This window comes from Balaenoptera borealis (genome assembly GCF_965194805.1).
Source record: "Balaenoptera borealis genome assembly, chromosome: 6".
Classification (NCBI taxonomy): Eukaryota; Metazoa; Chordata; class Mammalia; order Artiodactyla; family Balaenopteridae; genus Balaenoptera; species Balaenoptera borealis.
This window is the reverse complement of record NC_138863.1, coordinates 54,772,476-54,792,718: the sequence shown is the minus strand read 5'-3', so window position 1 is coordinate 54,792,718 and position 20,243 is coordinate 54,772,476. Positions and strand designations below refer to the sequence as shown.

The following is a 20,243-nucleotide window of genomic DNA, read 5'->3' as shown; positions in this document are numbered from 1 at the left end:
CACAGAAAGATAGACAAGATAAAAAGGCAGAGGGCTATGTACCAGATGAAGGAACAAGATAAAACTCCAGAAAAACAACTAAATGAAGTGGAGATAGGCAACCTTCCAGAAAAAGAATTCAGAATAATGATAGTGAAGATGATCCAGGACCTCGGAAAAAGAATGGAGGCAAAGATGGAGGAGATGCAAGAAATGTTTAACAAAGACCTAGAAGAATTAAAGAACAAACAAACACAGATGAACAATACAATAGCTGAAATGAAAACTACACTAGAAGGAATCAGTAGCAGAATAACTGAGGCAGAAGAACGGATAAGTGACCTGGAAGACAGAATGGTGGAATTCACTGCTGTGGAACAGACTAAAGAAAAAAGAATGAAAAGAAATGAAGACAGCCTAAGAGACCTCTGGGACAACATTAAATGCAACAACATTCACATTATAGGGGTCCCAGAAGGAGAAGAGAGAGAGAAAGGACCAGAGAAGATATTTGAAGAGATTATAGTTGAGAACTTCCCTAACATGGGAAAGGAAAGAGCCACCCAAGTCCAGGAAGCGCAGCGAGGCCCATACAGGATAAACCCAAGGAGAAACACGCCGAGACACATAGTAATCAAATTGGCAAAAATTAAAGACAAAGAAAAATTATTAAAAGCAGCAAGGGAAAAACGACAAATAACATACAGGGGAACTCCTATAAGGTTAACAGCTGATTTCTCAGCAGAAACTCTACAAGCCAGAAGGGAGTGGCATGATATACTTAAAGTGATGAAAGGGAAGAACCTACAACCAAGATTACTCTACCCGGCAAGGATCTCATTCAGATTTGATGGAGAAATCAAAAGCTTTACAGACAAGCACAAGCTAAGAGAATTCAGCACCACCAAACCAGCTCTACAACAAATGCTAAAGGAACTTCTCTAAGTGGGAAACACAAGAGAAGAAAAGGACCTACAAAAACAAACCCAAAACAGTTAAGACAATGGTCATAGGAAAATACATATCGATAATTACCTTAAACGTGAATGGATTAAATGCTCCAACCAAAAGACACAGGTTTGCTGAATGGATACAAAAACAAGACACATATATGTGCTGTCTACAAGAGACCCACTTCAGTCCTAGCGACACATACAGACTGAAAGTGAGGGGATGGAAAAAGATATTCCATGCAAATGGAAATCAAAAGAAAGCTCGACTAGCAATACACATATTAGATAAAATAGACTTTAAAATAAAGAATGTTACAAGAGACAAGGAAGGATACTACATAATGATCAAGGGATCAATCAAAGAAGATATAAGATATATGCACCCAACATAAGAGCACTTCAATACATAAGGCAACTGCTAACAGCTATAAAAGAGGAAATCGACAGTAACACAATAATAGTGGGGCACTTTAACACCTCACTTACACCAATGGACAGATCATCCAGACAGAGAATTAATAAGGAAACACAAGCTTTAAATGACACAATAGACCACACAGATTTAATTGATATTTATAGGACATTCCATCCAAAAACAGCAGATCACACTTTCTTCTCAAGTGCACACAGAACATTCTTCAGGATAGATCACATCTTGGGTCACAAATCAAGACTCAGTAAATTTAAGAAAATTGAAATCATATCAAGCATCTTTTCTGACCACAACGCTATGAGATTAGAAATGAATTAGAGGGAAAAAAACATAAAAAACACAAACACATGGAGGTTAAACAATACGTTACTAAATAACCAAGAGATCACTGAATAGATCAAAGAGGAAATCAAAAAATACCTAGAGACAAAGGACAATGAAAACAAGACGATCAAAAACCTATGGGATGCAGCAAAAGCAGTTCTAAGAGGGAAGTTTATACCTATACAAGCCTACCTCAAGAAACAAGAAAAATCTCAAATAAACAATCTAAACTTACACCTAAAGGAACTAGAGAAAGAAGAACAAACACAACCCAAAGTTAGCAGAAGGAAAGAAATCATAGAGATCAGAGCAGAAATAAATGAAATAGAAACAAAGAAAACAATAGCAAAGATCAATAAAACTAAAAGCTGGTTCTTTGAGAAGATAAAGAAAATTGATAAACCATTAGCCTGACTCATCAAGAAAAAGAGGGAGAGGACTCAAATCCATAAAATCAGAAATGAAAAAGGAGAAGTTACAACAGACACCGCAGAAATACAAAACATCCTAAGAGACTACTACAAGCAACTCTATGCCAATAAAATGGACAACCTGGAAGAAATGGACAAATTCTTACAAAGGTATAACCTCCCAAGACTGAACCAGGTAAAATAGAAAATATGAACAGACCAATCACAAGTAATGAAATTGAAACTGTGATTAAAAATTTTCCAACAAACAGAAGTCCAGGATCAGATGGCTTCACAGGTGAATTCTATCAAACATTTAGAGAAGAGTTAACAGCCATCCTTCTCAAACTCTTCCAAAAATTGCAGAGGAAGGAACACTCCCAAACTCATTCTATGAGGCCACCATCACCCTGATACCAAAATCAGACAAAGACACTACAAAAAAAGAAAATTACAGACCAATATCACTGATGAATATAGATGCAAAGATCCTCAACAAAATACTAGCAAACAGAATCCAACAACACATTAAAAGGATCATACACCACGATCAAGTGGGATTTATCCCAGGGATGCAAGGATTCTTCAATATATGCAAATCAATCAATGTGATATACCATATTAACAAATTGAAGAATAAAAACCATATGATCATCTCAACAGATGCAGAAAAAGCTTTTGACAAAATTCAACACCCCTATATGATAAAAACTTTCCAGAAAGTGGGCATAGAGGGAACCTACCTCAACATAATAAAGGCCATATACAACAAACCCACAGCAAACATCATTCTCAACAGTGAAAAACTGAAAGCATTTCCTCTAAGATCAGGAACGAGTCAAGGATGTCCACTCTCACCCCTATTATTCAACATAGTTTTGGAAGTTCTAGCCACGGCAATCAGAGAAGAAAAAGAAATAAAAGGAATACAAATTGGAAAAGAAGAAGTAAAACTGTCACTGTTTGCAGATGACATGATACTATACATAGAGAATCCTAAAGATGCCACCAGAAAACTACTAGAGCTAATCAATGAATTTGGTAAAGTTGCAGGATACAAAATTAATGCACAGAAATCTCTTGCATTCCTATACACTAATGATGAAAAATCTGAAAGAGAAATTATGGAAACACTTCCATTTACCATTGCAACAAAAAGAATAAAATACCTAGGAATAAACCTACCTAGGGAGACAAAAGACCTGTATGCAGAAAACTATAAGACACTGATGAAAGAAATTAAAGATGATACAAACAGATGGAGAGATATACCATGTTCGTGGATTGGAAGAATCAATATTGTGAAAATGACTATACTACCCAAAGCAATCTACAGATTCAATACAATCCCTATCAAATTACCAATAGCATTTTTTACGGAACTAGAACAAATCATCTTAAAATTTGTATGGAGACACAAAAGACCCTGAATAGCCAAAGCAGTGTTGAGGGAAAAAAACGGAGCTGGAGGAATCAGACTCCCTGACTTCAGACTATACTACAAAGCTACAGTAATCAAGACAATATGGTAGGGCTTCCTTGGTGGCGCAGTGGTTGAGAATCTGCCTGCCAACGCAGGGGACACAGGTTCAAGCCATGGTCTGGGAAGATCCCACATGCCGCGGAGCAACTAAGCCCGTGAGCCACAACTACTGAGCCTGCGCGTCTGGAGCTTGTGCTCTGCAATAAGAGAGGCTGCAAGAGTGAGAGGCCCGCGCACCACGATGAAGAGTGGCCCCCGCTTGCTGCAACTAGAGAAAGCCCTCGCACAGAAACGAAGACCCAACACAGCTAAATATAATAAATAAATAAATAAATTTATTAAAAAAAAAAAAGACAATATGGTACTGGCACAAAAACAGAAACATAGATCAATGGAACAAGATAGAAAGCCCAGAGATAAACCCACGCACCTATGGTCAACTAATCTATGACAAAGGAGGCAAAGATATAGAATGGAGAAAAGACAGTCTCTTCAATAAGTGGTGCTGGGAAAACTGGACAGCTACATGTAAAAGAATGAAATTAGAATACTCCCTAACACCATACACAAAAATAAACTGAAAATGGATTTGAGACCTAAATGTAAGACCGGACACTATAAAACTCTTAGAGGAAAACATAGGAAGAACACTCTTTGACATAAATCACAGCAAGGTCTTTTTTGATCCACCTCCTAGAGTAATGGGAATAAAAACAAAAATAAACAAATGGGACCTAATGAAACTTAAAAGCTTTTGCACAGCAAAGGAAACCATAAACAAGATGAAAAGACAACCCTCAGAATGGGAGAAAATATTTGCAAGCGAATCAACGGACAAAGGATTAAACTCCAAAATATATAAACAGCTCATTCAGCTCAATATTAAAGAAACAAACAACCTAATCCAAAAAGGGGCAGAAGACCTAAATAGACATTTCTCCAACGAAGACATACAGATGGCCAAGAAGCACATGAAAAGCTGCTCAACATCACTAATTATTAGAGAAATGTAAATCAAAACTACAATGAGGTATCACCTCACACCAGTCAGAATGGGCATCATCAGAAAATCTACAAACAACAAATGCTGGAGTGGGTTTGGAGAAAAGGCAACCCTCTTGCACTGTTGGTGGGAATGTAAATTGATACAACCACTATGGAGAACAGTATGGAAGTTCCTTAAAAAACTAAAAATAGAATTACCATATGATCCAGCAATCCCACTACTGGGCATATATCTGAGAAAACCATAATTCAAAAAGACGTATGCACCCCAATGTTCATTGCAGCACTATTTACAATAGCCAGGTCATGGAAGCAACCTAAATGCCCATCGACAGACGAATGGATAAAGAAGATGTGGTACATATATACAATGGAATATTACTCAGCCATAAAAAGGAACGAAATTGAGTCACTTGTTGAGACGTGGATGGATCTAGAGACTGTCATACAGAGTGAAGTAAGTCAGAAAGAGAAAAACAAATATCGTATATTAACACAAGTATGTGGAACCTAGAAAAATGGTAGAGACGAACCGGTTTGCAGGGCAGAAGTTGAGACACAGATGTAGAGAACAAGCGTATGGACACCAAGGGGGGAAAGCTGCAGGGGGGTGGGGATGGTGGTGTGATGAATTGGGCGATTGGGATTGACATGTATACACTGATGTGCATAAAATTGATGACTAATAAGAACCTGCTGTATAAAAAAATAAATAAAATAAAGTTTAAAAAAAAAACAGCTATTTCCACACAAGGATTTGAACCATCTTAAAATGATAGAAAATAAAAACCCCAAATCAAGGATAAATATTACTATGTTGTTACAGTTTAAGATGATGTGCACTTTAAAAAATATTATACTTCCACTAAAGCAATAGCCCTGTAAGTCAAGCGTGGATTCAAATTTAGTTATTTGTTTTAAAAGCCAAAAATCAGAAGCCATCTTGCTTTTGGAATGTGGTCACTATATTACTTCCTTATCTCAATACCACCCATGGGGATCTTCTAATAGTCCAATCCTCTAGTATTTGTTTGCACTGTTGCATAAATATTGGTTTATGAATATTCCCCTGCTTCCCACTAGGGTAGTTGTTATAAACTACAAGTTCCCCTTTTAAAGCAACAAATCTTTTTACTTCCTTAGGTAGCAAGGTAAGGTAGGAAATGGAATCCTGACACTACAATTTACCAGCTGTGTGACCTTAGACATGTCAGTTAATCTCTCTGGACCAGTCTTCTCATTTGTAAAATAAGATGCATAATAATTCATGGGCTATTCATGGGCTATAAAATTGCTGTGTGAATTCAATGACATATGCAGAGGAAAGGGCTTTATAAACCACAGGCACAAGTCAGTCATTAAAGCGAGAATGTCTAACATCACAAGAGATCAGCAATAACTTACCTAATAAACAGGACCACAGGATATACAAGTAATAGCATCATCACATGGGATGTAAAAGTCATCCTACAAATACTTAGTTTGTGTGTTTAATCATCAATGGAAAGAGAAGGATGGAGAGTTTGGTACTCTCTCTCCCTCACAAGGTTCCCTGCTTATTCTTCCTGACAACTTCTTCCTTTGGTGAACTCAGTGAAGCAGGAGGACAGGCATGAATTGCCAATAATAAATGAGCTAAAGGGCAAGACCTGTCTTGGTAATGGACTTGGTACTTCTGGCTGGGCTGCCACTATCTGTGTCAGTCACTGGCCTCTCATGGCTTCTGTGAGGCCACCCCACTGCCCCAGCTCCTCACCCCCACCACTCCATTGTATTTGGTCCCTGAGTCTCGTTCATTCTACCTCCTGGACTCTTGCACAATCTACCCCCATCTTTCTCCTGACTCTCTCAGTTGTCAACACCTTCCAAGCCTATCATAATATGATAGTCTCTCTGCTGGTCCCTTACCTTCATTCTCACCTCCCACATCTGTCCATATCAGAGTGTTGTTTCTAAAAAGAAAACCTGATCATGTTACCCAGAGGTTTCAAAATCTCTCAGTGGCTCCTCAAAGTAAACAAGATAAAATCTAAAGTCCTAAGCACAGAATACCAACACTTTAGGATCTGGCCCTTGCCTTCTTTTCTAGCTTCTTGCCCACTCGTTACATCACTTTCTAGCCATACTTAAACCACTTGTTGCCAGCACACGGAATGTTCTGGCAAGCTTTTATGACTTCATAAATGTTCTCTGCCTGGAGCACCAGCGTGCTCGTGAGCCTATTCATTCTTCAATGTGCAGTCCGTGCATCTTTCTCCCGCTCTCTCCCAGACAGAGAGCACTGAGTAGGTGGGCTGTTACAGCACTTACAACCTTGGGATCTAGCTGTGCACGTGTGTCTCCTCACCTGCACACTGAGCTCCAGGAAGGCAAGAGACAGGTCCTGGCATCCCTAGAACCTAGTGTAATGTCTCAATAGCAGGAACACAAATGTTGGTCGAATAAAACAAAAAAAAAAGCTTAAATGAACAGTGGGTATTCCTCATTGCTAAACTAATTATTTATCATCTCACTTAGCTAGCTGCCACTCTGTAAGCCACCAAATGATACTGACCATTATCTGTAGAACGAGCACTAGCAAAAAGCTAGCTTTTACTACAAGTTTTAAAATTCTACTTTTCCAAACTTCTCTTCCACCAATAGGTGGCACCAGAGACCTTCAATAGATAACATTTCCACTTAACAAAAGCACCACCAGATTCCATGCTTCAGCAAGTACTGAGTTGCCAAAAACATGAGACTGGGGCCTCTGCAGACTCATATTTTTTCCCAATTTGTAGAAAGCAGAGCTGCACTTACTTTCTTAAGGGAAGTTGTGTGAAAATTTTCAGTCTGAGGGGCATGAAACGTGATATGGTGAGCTTTTATTTTAAAAAGGCATTTATTCAGTGAATTTAATTTTTGTCATATAGAAAATACATTTATGAAAGGGTTCTAAAACCTCTGTATGTGTATTAATATTACCACACATAGAGAGTTAATGATCACATGAATTTATAAAGTCCATTCAAATATTTAAGGACATCAGTCACATTGAAAAGATATTTTTCTTTTTCTATCCCAATTGGAGACTTGTAGAGAGCTTCAAATGTATTTTTGTGATCCCTTAAAGGCAAACTATAAAATGACTTATAAACTAAAGAGCACTATGCAAATATAGTTAAGACTACTACTTTAGATAATCCATATACATATATTTATTTGAAAAATTTCCTCTAAAAATTCAATGAATGGATAAATTCTTTAGTATGGCTTTAGTGAATTTGATATGAAAATGCATTTTTCTTTTTAGTAGGATATTACCGAATCAGTCCTCATTTCTTAATATTTGGCATTTTTCAAATACCGTGCTCTGAAGTCACAAAGTCTATAGTATTTATCTATGTTGGTCACCCAATACCAGACTTTTATGTTTCTATAATTCCTCTCCATGGTTGTAATAAAATTAATGTATTGAGCACCAGTCACTTGCTAGCCATGCCTGTAAGTGCTTTATATACCTCATATCCTTTAATTATGCTCATAAAATCAAACAGGTCTATTTGGTTTCTAGATCAGCATCTCCATCCCAGAGGAGGAAATCATTAGGTAATAGAAGCCCAATTGAAATACTAACTTGCTAAAGAAAACGGCTCATGGCAAGGTAGAGACTGGGTCATAACCTAACGGGAGAAGCACAATAAGCAAAGCAAACATTTATTAGGAGTGCTGTGAGATGCCCGAGCTTGGAGAATTTCCCTTTGTGGTGGTATACAAAAGTCAAGCAAGTGAGGGAGTGATTTTCATTCGGGATAAGGTTGATTTACCCTGTCCCTGTGTGAGGTAGATCTACAATCATCATTGGCTAGAAATGACTCTAAACATTTTGTCTCATTCTACTAAGGTCAGACTCCTGGGGTGAGGGGAGGGGCTGATGGTTCTGGGAAACATGCACCAATTAAAAATCACAACAGCTAACAGATGGAGGGATTCCTGTATGAGGGGCGCTGCAATATGTGCTGATGTGGGTTATCTGACATGATCATGACAATGATCTGAAGCGATTGATATCAGCCATTTAACAATCATTCTTTTGTCCGATCAACAATTACTTACTGAGTACCTACTATGTATGGAGTTATTCTAGGACAAGGATCCACCCTTGCTTTCACAGAGCTTTCCTTCTAGTAGCTACTGCTTTTCGGGCACCATGTTCTTGCTACTAAGACAGAATCCCTGCCCTCATGAAATGTACATTCTAAGACTGAATGCAATATTATCCTCACTTTATTCATGAGGGAAAGAGAACCAGAGAAATCACGTATTTGCCGAAGGTCACAGAGCGGAGCCAAGACTCAAATCCAACCTCTCTGATCATAATGCCCCCACTTTTGTCCACTACAGGATACCACCTTCCAAAGGGATATGGCTTTTCACACAAGCACTGTCCATAGACTGGACAACATCTTACATATAAATGGACTCTTAAAACATATGTAGATGCCATCATAATTAATCTAATAATAATTGTAGGTTTTGTTGTATTTTTTCAAGAGATAACAAAAGTGTAACTACAATCATAAAGAAAACATGACATTTTTCAAGTTTAAAACATTGAAAAACACTGAACTAATTCCTTTTGTTTAAATTGTAGTTTAAAAAAACACATAACATAAAATTTATCACCTTAACCATTTTTAGGTGTACAGTCCAGTAGCGGAAAACACTGATCTAATTCTCAATTCAATAATCCGAGTAAGTCTTCTGCAAGATGCCCATGAAACTTCAAATTATTCATGAGAGGTAAGAAAACCTTTTCCTCACATCATTCTTTTTAAGTATTAGCAACTCTACCTTTGCTTGTAAACCTACCGGTTCCAGAAACTCTGCATTGAAAGTGGGCTGGCCGTCCCTCAGAAGTGACAGTGTCCTGAAGTGGGGTGACGATGGCAGGAGGATAAACTGGCATTTCCTGATCAGGAGACACAACTTCTGGAACTAAAGGAAGGGACCACAAGACTTGTCAGGAGTAAGTCAGCCTACAGACCTCACAGAATGAAGCATGCCGATTTCTCTTAATTTATCTGGCAGTGGAGCCCTTTCAAAGTTTCCAAGTTAGGTAGCAATCTACTTTTAGGAGCACCAAGTTGTATTTTTAAATGCCCTGGGAGGATGCAAAAGCGGGTTTCTTAGGTTTTACTTTAAGCTGAGAAGTAGCAAGGCATTTCTACCTTCCACAGAGAGTGATGCTGAGGTAGTGACAATTCCATAGTCATTCTTGGCTTCACAGGTATAGACGGCCGCGTCCTCTGGGAAGGCTTCGATGAGCAGAAGTGTGTACTCTTGCCCATCGTGAAGGAATTTGCACTTGAAACCAGTGGAAAGCAGCTGCTCTTCCTTGTACCAGGAAATTTTCGGCTGTGGTCTGCCGGATATCACAGCACAGAAGCGGGCGGGCTTGCCAGATTGCACGGTAACAGGCTGGAGCTCCTGCAGAATTTGGGGCGGTTCTGGGGCTGGGAAGAAAAGAAAACAAATAGCCCATGAAAACACAGGAAAGCACGGGAAAATCTATGTTAATTTGTTGCCAGGTGGTTATGTACCCCGAAACTAAACTTCGGAATGGTGATATCTTTACTTGCTTCAGAATATTAGAACATTTTTTGCGCTAAGAAGGAAAAAAAAAATTGGAATTTTGTCCCTAAGTAGAGGGAGATACTTTTGATATTTGGTGGGGGGGGGTGATACTGGGAGTGCTGAGTTTTTCAGCATAACACGGTCACCCCTTTCCTGGCTGGGATCTGGATCGGGGTGACAATGGACAGTCCTCTAAAGAATGCTAGAACACTTCCACATGCTACCTATTTTTAACAGTCATTTGGGCAAATCGTGTGGTGAGGTGGCTCATCTCATTCAGGTGTGTTTTGCAAGTATTTGTGTATATGTGATAGTCATTTTTTAATATACAGGTGCCAGTGAAGTGCAATCAGTATGTATGAATGAATGTCATTTTAGATCTAAAGGCAATTAGGTAATTTTTTTTTTAATGCAGCTTTCCTGTTATGCTAATTAAAACATATTCTTGGTGTTGTGATGATTGAGGGAAACTGGGTCATTCATGGAACCAAGAAATGGGGAGAAATGACTTCTGTGAGGCTGATTTCTGACACAGCCATATGGGTAGACCTTTACTTCTCTGTGCCTCAGTTTCTCTACCACTAATATAGAAATAATAATAACTGGATACTATGACCATTTGGTCTTCTAGGGACCAAGGGAATGTTGGCAATATGGTTCATTTTTATGAAACTTGAGATTACTCTTAGTGTTCCTTCATCTGTCTCAGGGGTATTTGTTCAGACAGGTAGGACCCAAGGTCAGGACAGGGATGGATCTAGACCAGCCTCAGATACAGCTCTAAGGTTTCTAATGAGGAAAGTGGATGGTTTAATGGTGTTCCTCTGAGGACTTGGTAGTATATGGAATCCCCCACTAAAGTCAGACCCTGGTCCTAGGGTATGGAGCTCGCCTGTGGCTTTCTAGGTTCTCCCAGGCATGCCCTAACAGAGGCTGGAAATGCCCCACCAGAGGCTGGAAATGCCCCATCACTTGGTAGTGCTACTAGTATTCAAGCAGTTAGGGCCAAGGGCAGAGAACTAGAACAGCTGAAAACTGTACCTAGAAACCCATTTGGGGTCTATTATAATTGACATACAGTGGATGTTCAATAATGTTGACCAAACTAAATAAGGATCTAGCCATTAGGTGCCTTCTGGAAATGACATCTTGGTCCTTTTAACAGCTACCATCCCATTTCCACAGGTATAATATGAAAATAAATGGAATAACTTCAAACATATGAGTACCATGGGTTCTTGAGAAATTGCCTGGGAACTACCAGAACTTCAGTAAGTTGAAAGGGAGGATTATTACAGATGGATGCACAAAATATGTTAATATCTCTACCTACCATTGACGTAGAGCGTAACAGAACTCCTGTTCCTTCCTGCCACAAAGGTGTATTCACCAGCATCGCTATGCCTGGTCTCAGAGATAAACATCCGGTGGATTCTTCTCTCCACCACATACTGGTGTCGTTCTTCAACTTGGAAATTGATTTCAATGCCGTCTTTATACCAGTGGGCATCTACATCATCTTCATTGACCTCAAACTCAACGACAGCACGTTGTTTCTCAATAACCTTTTAATGGAGCAACAGGAAAAGAAAATTGAAGCCCTGATTTCCTTTCGGTTTTAACCTGTTTCCAAAACAGCTCATTTGAAGAGCATGTCAAACCTATATATTATGATATAGGAAGTTGACTGGTTATAGCACATTCTAAGTTTTCCTGCATATCCGTGGACACAAGGTGCCCATACTTCTTTTGCTTACATCTGCACGGAGGCAATGATTTCATCCTTAAATGTTTGTTTCTTAGTTAATCATAACAGAAATAATGACACTTTGCAGGACTTCCTGGTGGCGCAGTGGTTAAGAATCTGCCTGCCAATGCAGGGGACACAGGTTCAATCCTTCAATCCCTGGTCCGGGAAGATCCCACATGGCGTGGAGCAACTAAGCCCATGCGCCACAACTACAGCCTGCACACCACAGCGACTGAAGCTCGAGTGCCTAGAGCCTGTGCTCCGCAACAAGAGAAGCCACTGCAATGAGAAGCCTGTGCACTGCAACAAAGAGTAGCCCCCGCTCCCTGCAACTAGAGAAAGCCTGCGCGCAGCAACAAAGACCCGACACAGCCAAGAGTAAATAATAAAATAAAATAAAAATTAAAAAAGAAAAGAAATAATGACACTTTACATCTGAGGGCTGTTTATCATTGACAAAGTTCTTTTAAGTTACTGCTCAATTTGATTTCATATGATGTGAACCTTGTAGGCTAGGTAGGAACTATTATCCTCATTTTTAAAAGTGAGAAAATCAAGGTTCAGAATTGGTCAATAAAGGATGAAGGACATATTTGGGTTATCTGAGTATGCATTGAGGCTTTTTTTTTCACTCTGGCCTAATGTAATGCCTGGCTCTCCTTGGATGAGCAATATGATAAACATGAGCTCAAGTGATACTTCTCTTCACATGTTATCTCCCCGTTATATCGCGTGGGAAGACTGGCACCCATGAGGACAAGCCGTACATGTGCAGTCGAGAGCAAAGGTGTTTGCTCAGCATCGCTGCTAGGAATCCAGCTTTGCTCAAACTGGTCTTCCTCTTGGACCTCGGAGGGAGTTTTCCCAATCAAGTCCCCACACAGCTGCCTCTCCAAGGTAGAAGGCTTCTGAGAAAATGCCACCTTGTTCTGAATTCCCTTAATTCCAGTTGCTGTGCGAACATCACAATCTAAATTTTAGTTCCTTTAGGGTTGATGTTGCTTGGTAAGTGGCCATTTGACAGTGAAGTGTCTACAGCTGCTTTCATTAAAGTATTTAAACAGCTGTGAAGGATACATTTATTCCCTAAGCGAGAGGAAACTGTGACTAAGTTGATGTCAGCACAAGAGTGTAAGCTGGTAGGGATAAGCTGATTTCATTTTTTCAGAAGACTGTGGTTAGAAAATGTAAAAGTCAAAAAATTAAGTGACATTCTCTATGAGGACACGGGGATGGGGAAGGGTAAGCTGGGACGAAGTGAGAGAGCGGCATGGACATATATACACTACCAAATGTGAAACAGATAGCTAGTGGGAAGCAGCCGCATAGCACAGGGAGATCATCTCGGTGCTTTGTGTCCACCTAGAGGGGTGGGATAGGGAGGGTGGGAGGGAGACGCAAGAGGAAGGGGATATGGGGATTATGTATATGTATAGCTGATTCACTTTGTTATACAGCAGAAACTAACACACCATTGTGAAGCAATTATACTCCAATAAAGATGTTAAAAAAAAATTAAGTGACAAAACGATAGATTAGGAGCTACTGATGACTTCTCCAAAAATTCAGCATGTGGACAATTACCTGAACCTCCCTTTTAATGCTTCGGATGCGAACGTCTCTGCCCTCCACAAAGAGGCTGGCAGTGGACATGTTGCCTCCAGCCACCACTGTGTACTTCCCAGCATCAGATAACCGGGTGGATGGGATCAGAAGGCGGTGGACGTATTTCTCCTTCTGTATCTTTATTCTATGGAAGAAAGAGAAATTGAGGTTTAACGTATGATGACTCAAAGGAAACTGGGAATCACGGGGAAGTGGCAAACAAACCAACGGACCTGTCCACAAGCTGTAGCTCTTGGCCATCTTTCATCCACTGCACAGTGATGTCAGGTTCAGAAACTTCACATTCAAACATGGCTCGCTTCTTCTCGAGAACCTTAATGTCTTTAATGTGTTTCCTAAATTCTATATGACGAGCTGGAGAACAGCGTGTAAAAAAATTAATCTTTCTAACAGCTTTGCTAAGATATAATTCACATACTATACAATTCACCCAGTGAAAGTATACAATTCAGTGGCTTTCAGTATATTCAGAGTTGTGCAACCATCACCATAATTAATTTCAAAGCATTCTCATTACCCCCAAAAGAAACCATGTACCCCTTAGCCATCACCCTCCAGACACCTCCCTTTGTCCTCCCCTCAGACTTAGGCACCCATCTATGTCTCTACAGATTTGTGCACTCTGAACTTTTCCTATAACTGGAATCATACAGTATGTGGTTCTTTGTGACCGGCTTCTTTCACTTGGTATAAAGTTTTTTAAGGTTCATCCATGTTATAGCATGTATCAGTACCTCCTTTTTATTGCTGAATAATATTTCATTGCGTGGATATACCTCATTTTACTTATCCATTCATTAGCTGATGCTCTAACATTTTATATAGTGTGTTTGCCATTTATGTTTATGGATATGACATTTATGAAACCATACCTTCCACATAAAGAGTGGCTGTCGAGGCAGCTTTTCCAGCCACAAAGGTGTACTCAGCAGCGTCCCCAAAGTGAACATTCCTGATGTTCAGTGAGTGGGTGAGCTTTTTGGTTCTCATCTGGCACCTGTCGGTTGATTTGATTTCCACGCCATTCTTCAACCATTTGTAAGAGATGCCTTCATAGTTCACTGTTACCTCAAAGGTAATGGTGTCTTTTTCTTCAGCATTGATGTCCTTCAGCATGGATGTAATCATGATTGCTGCAAAGGGGGAAGGAAATACACCCAAGGAGATTTTGTGTCAATACAATGTGGGTTATAACAGGCACAGAATGAAAACTTGGAATGTTCTTAGTACATCTGTTTAGGCGATCGCAGTTCAGAGAGATGAGCCATGATACCTTCCAGGTACCCCTCTACAGGACAATGTCAAGTGACAGGGGAACAGAAAAAAGCAAGAGATAGACACCGGAGCATCTTTATAGGTAGCCTTTCAATGCTAATCAAAAATTTTATCCAGATGCCTGACTCAGTGTGGACACAGTAGATGTTTCAATCAAGCTAACTGGTCAGGAAGAAAAAGTGTAGGCTATGGAATAACAATGAGTCTACTGGATATTCTGTGTGTGTGTGTATATATATATATATATATTTGTATATATATTTTACTTACGGGTCACTTTCAAAGTGGCGCTGACTTGGTCATTGCCACAGACAAACGTGTATTCCGCTGAGTCCTCTGTGCTGGTGTTCATGATGATCAGCTGGTGGAGTTTTCCCTGCACCACGATCTTGAACTTTTCACTCATTTCAATCTCCACCCCATTCTTTAGCCACATGGAAGGCACATTGAAGTGGGAGACCTCACACTCAAACGAGGCAGTTTTGGTCTCAGGTACCTCAATGTTCTTCATGGTTTTTGTAATATGTAATGCTTGGGAAAATCAGAGAGCACTTCGGTTAATATATTTTATTTTTAAAAAAAGATGGAGCAAACAAACGAATGAATACATGGAGATCACCTAGAAATGCCACAGGGGCTGCCTCATACTTACTCTCCACGAATAGTTTCGCTTTGCATTCCAATTGCCCCACCACAGCTGTATATTCCCCAGCGTCCAAGGGGGAAATATGCTGCAGCATCAGTTTGTGGACCTTCCTTTCTGAGACCAGCCTGTGTTTGTCACTCGGCTTAATCTCCACATTCTTGTGGAACCATTTCACCGGCACTGTGTCATGGGAAACGCTAACTTCAAAGGCAACGGTGGCATTTTCCAAGGCAGTCACATCCTTTGGCTTCTTAATGATTTTGACGGCTAATGAGGAAAGTTGAAGCCATTTAGTGATATGGTTAACTTCATGGTAACCACAAGTTGGCTACTTGTAAAGTGTTTCTAAGTCAACTTACTCTCAACGTGCAGTCTGGCACTGGCTCCCAGCCTTCCAAGCTTGAAGCCATAAACAGATTCATCCGCAACGGCACAGTTTTTAATTCTCAGAGAGTAAACTGTTCCTTTGACTGAGACAGTGTACTTCTCATTGGATTCTAGCACAACCCCGTTTCTGATCCACTGGACACCTTTTACATTAGGGTGTGTGAGCTCCACAGTGAAAACAGCATCTTGCGTCTCTGTCACCGTGAGGTTCTTCAGAGTCTTCTTAATTTTGACAGCTGAAGACAAATTTATGATTTGTTTAGAAAATAAAGATGATACCATTCAGGCAAGAGAAGTCCCAAATAAGATTGCTACCGGGTCATCTTGCAAAAGAATGGTTATCAAAGAATTTGCAGTTATGCAGCATCTCTAGAGTTTTTAAAAGACACTGAGATTTTTCAGGAAAACCTGGGGTCCAGTTTGAAATGTACCTTGTATAATGTCTTTTCTATACTTGAATGAGATGTAGTTTGCATAGCTGTATATTAATAACTTAATCAATGGATTGGAGAAGAGTGAAAGAAGAATACAGACTGAGAGCATCTAATTTGCTGCTCCACAGAGCTGGAACCTAAGACATGGCTTCTTCACATAAACTCATGAGCAATTTTGCACCTTGTGGTACATGGCTCAGAAAGAAAGTTCGAGAGTTTATAATGATTTTATGAAATGAGGATTTATGGCATCCAAAATGACCATACCATTTGACTTTTAGAATAACTGCCAAAAATATAATACGATTTTTTAGTGGATAAATCTGTTATTATATCACTGACCTTCAACTTTAAGTTTGGCAGATGTTTTGGAAGTGGCCACCTTGTAGGTGTATTCTCCAATGTCATCTAGTTTGGTGGCGGCAATGATAAGCCTCCTTTTGTGGCCATCAGATTTACTTCTGATGTTTTTACTCAGTGGTAGGTGTTTGCCATCCTTCAACCATTCTCCTTCGGAATCTGGGTTGGCAACTTCACATTCAAACACAGCTTCCTGGGATTCAGCTACAGTCTGATCCGTGAGTGGCTTAGAGATGGCACCCCCTTTGGAACAAGAGAAGTACAAGTGTGAGTCTTTTAAAAATATTTATACAATAGAAAAATCTTTGCACAATTAAATATAAAACATCAAATTTTAAAATATGATTCTGAACATCATGAAATGTCTAATAAAATTATTTTCACGCACTTTAAGAAGGTATCACAGAAACCCCTCATTCTAAGTATGTATCACTGATAACCAGGGAAACTACTGGAATCAGAAAGGTTTTGCAAAGGAAAAGCAACTGTTAAGTTATACAGAACTCTGAGAACCTTAATGTGAAGCACACCTCATGGACGGCCCGTAACTCAGTTCCTTCCTCAAAAGCATTCTGCTTAGTCTTCTAAGGATGATTTCCTGAAAATACACCTAATATCTGACTGGAAAAAATTTTGCTGAACAAAATGTATAGTCATCAATGTTTCTAGAAGATTAGGGATTCCTATATACTAAAAATCACTGTTTTGACAAATGTCATCTCTTCTACAAAGTTTTCCCCCATTGCCTCCAGTGCCATCATCCACTGGCAGAAATAATTACTCCTTCATCAAGTTAGTTGCTAATGTATCTGTCCCTCTCTATATTGTGAATTCCTCAAAAAAAATATCATGCTGTATTCATTTTTGTATCCTGAGTTCCTAGCAGCCTCTGGTCAATGGCAGGTACTTTAAAAATGTTGGGTGAAATCACATAGAGGCTCATAGTTTTTTCTTGTTTCCACACATCTAAAAACATGTCATTTATATTAAACATATCAAAGTGCAGAATCTAAAATTCTGTTTCAGAAGTTTTTTTCATGGTCAAATCTTTGAGGAAATCTTATAATGTAATAAAGTATAAACCATGAAATTTTCATACCAAAGAAGACACTATTCCCATTTGACTTGCTTATATACCATGGATTGCACAATTTAATCTCCTCAAAACCTAAATTGTTATGTACCAAACAAATTAATGATGATGCCTAGTTTTTTCTTGACAGTTGGTTTAGACTTTTGATTCTTCATTTTTAAGCTGGTGGCTTCTGCTGAGAATGGTCTACTTCATTTCACAAGAGACACACAGACACATACATTGAGGTATATTTTTAAAATATTCATTGGGTTCATTATAAAGTATGAAGGGAACAAAGAAAACAAAAGTGAATGAAACAAGAGCAATAAAAAAAAGAAATACATCTTTACAGTAGGAGAGTTTAAATAAAACTCAGTCCAAACGTCAACTCATCAATCTATCATGTGCAACGTATTGGACTATACAAAGATGAGAAGGAAGCAATTCCACATTTGGGGAGCATCTACTCAGGTGTGGGAAGAAGAAACAGGGAATAAAACAAGTATATGAGTCAGGGTCATGAAAGAAACACACATAAAGTGATCCTGAGGTTGAAGGGTTAAGATCTTCTACAAATGGGAAGATCAAGGAAGGCTTCACAGAGGAGATGGCATTTGAACTACGACTTCCTGGAAGAACATTTGGAATTTAGGCTGATGGGAATAGTGTCAAGGGTATTATTGGTTTTGAGAACAGCATAAGCAGAGGCAAGGAAGTGGGAAACTGGTGGGAATTTGGGAGGAAATGGGCAATGATTTCTTAAGTTAAAACAACTGCCCTACATAAGAACTTAGGTTAAATGATAAATGTACTAACCTGCCACGATAAGTTTTCCAGATGTCATATTTTCTCCAGCATAAAATGTATATTCCCCTTCATCGTCTTTCATCATATTTAGAACCGTCAACTTATATATTTTTCCATGAGCTTCAATTTTATATTTAGAACTGGGTTTGATTTCCTTGTCCTTAAAATTCCACAAGACATCAATTCCTGAGTGGGACAGTTCAACTTCCAAGACCACATTTTGGGTCTCTGTACAGGTAAGGTCATGAAGACCTCTGATAATTTTAATTTCTGGGGGGAAAAATAAAATAATCACTTGGTTACTATTATACTGGGAAAAAAGAATGCTTAAAATAATACTAAGTGACATGGAAAAATTCTTACTTTCTACAGAAAGATCACAGCTGGTTTCAACTCTGCCAACCATCAGCTTGTAAGGACCTTCATCTGAAGCATAGGTCCGGTTAATCACAAGTCGCTGCTTAGTGCCTTTGACAATGGCATGCACGCGATCATCAGGCTTGATTTGTTCATCATTTAAGTACCACTTAACAGAAGTCACATCAGGGACTGAGACCTTACATTCGAGCACAGCCTTGGTGCCCTCAAGCACGTTAATGTCTTTTAGAGGTGTTATCACATCAACACCTGCAAAACCACACACACACAAAGGAATTGTGAATACAAATTTTGTTGGAAACGTGTGCTCACTTGACAGCATACAACAAGACTATGTAAGTCGCACTCACTGTAGACAGAGACGCGCCCACTGGTTGACAGTCCAAGGGCAGGAATGGTGAAGGAGTAATGTCCAGCATCCTCCTTAGTCATGTCTTCAATAAGCAGCATGTGTGACTGCTTGTCTATCACAATGTGAACCCTGTCGCCCGGCTGCACTTCTTCGCCATCCTTCATCCAGACACCATCCACATTCTCTAAGGAGACTTTAACTTCAAGCTGAACAATGTCACCCTCGCAGACTTTTTGATCACTGAGTCCTTGTAGGATAGCAACGGGGCGGGCTGTGAAATATGGGGAGAAAAAAGAATGTTATGATTATTTATTATCAATAAGCCATAGCGATGCTCACTGCAGGCTGACAGGAAGGGGAAGGCTTACGTTTCATCTTTAGTTTACAGGTTGTCTTTTTCCCGTCGACAACAAAGCTGTATTCTCCCTGGTCCTCTTTGGTCACATCCTTGACTGTGAGGTTCTGACGTCCACGGCGAGATGTAATTGTGTACTTGCCATTGGATTTAAGCTCCACATCATTATGATACCATTTGCCTTCTATATTTTCCGGGGTTATAATGCACTCTAACTCTCCTGAAAATGATTCTGGAACTTCTATGTCCTGAAGTTCTTTCACAAACTCAATGACTGCACCTGAGGCATAAGAGAAGGAGAAGTTAATTTCCCTGGAGAGTTATGCATCTAGACTTAGGATAGAGAAAATTCCTTGTAAATCTCTTATCCCGCCCCCCACCCCATACTATCAGGAATATTCTTAATATCTAACTGCTGGACTGAGAAATAAATTGTCAATTAAAAGGAGTTACTTTAATTTAAAAATTATTTTTAAAGCACAGAATTATATTTCAATAAAAAATTTAAAAGCAAGGTATCAGAATGACCTTGCTTTTCAAAGTCCAAATTGTCAGGAATTCCCTGGTGGTCCAGTGGTTAGGACTCAGTGCTTTC

General features: G+C 39.4%; 1 protein-coding gene across 2 annotated transcripts in view; it reads right to left on the bottom strand.

The window, feature by feature from the left end:
• TTN (titin) overlaps positions 1-20,243 on the bottom strand; it is a 285,431-nt gene that overhangs the window by 232,571 nt on the left and 32,617 nt on the right. For both annotated transcript variants that reach the window (XM_082395622.1, XM_082395621.1), the window contains exons 29-42: positions 19,662-19,928; positions 19,292-19,564; positions 18,927-19,190; positions 18,573-18,833; positions 16,664-16,924; positions 15,860-16,123; positions 15,507-15,767; positions 15,125-15,385; positions 14,452-14,712; positions 13,792-13,933; positions 13,538-13,703; positions 11,537-11,768; positions 9,798-10,082; positions 9,439-9,564 (exon numbers count right to left, since the gene is read on the bottom strand). In XM_082395622.1, the coding sequence (XP_082251748.1) occupies positions 9,439-9,564; positions 9,798-10,082; positions 11,537-11,768; positions 13,538-13,703; positions 13,792-13,933; positions 14,452-14,712; positions 15,125-15,385; positions 15,507-15,767; positions 15,860-16,123; positions 16,664-16,924; positions 18,573-18,833; positions 18,927-19,190; positions 19,292-19,564; positions 19,662-19,928 (3,324 nt within the window). The remainder of the gene's footprint in view (positions 1-9,438; positions 9,565-9,797; positions 10,083-11,536; positions 11,769-13,537; positions 13,704-13,791; positions 13,934-14,451; positions 14,713-15,124; positions 15,386-15,506; positions 15,768-15,859; positions 16,124-16,663; positions 16,925-18,572; positions 18,834-18,926; positions 19,191-19,291; positions 19,565-19,661; positions 19,929-20,243) is intronic.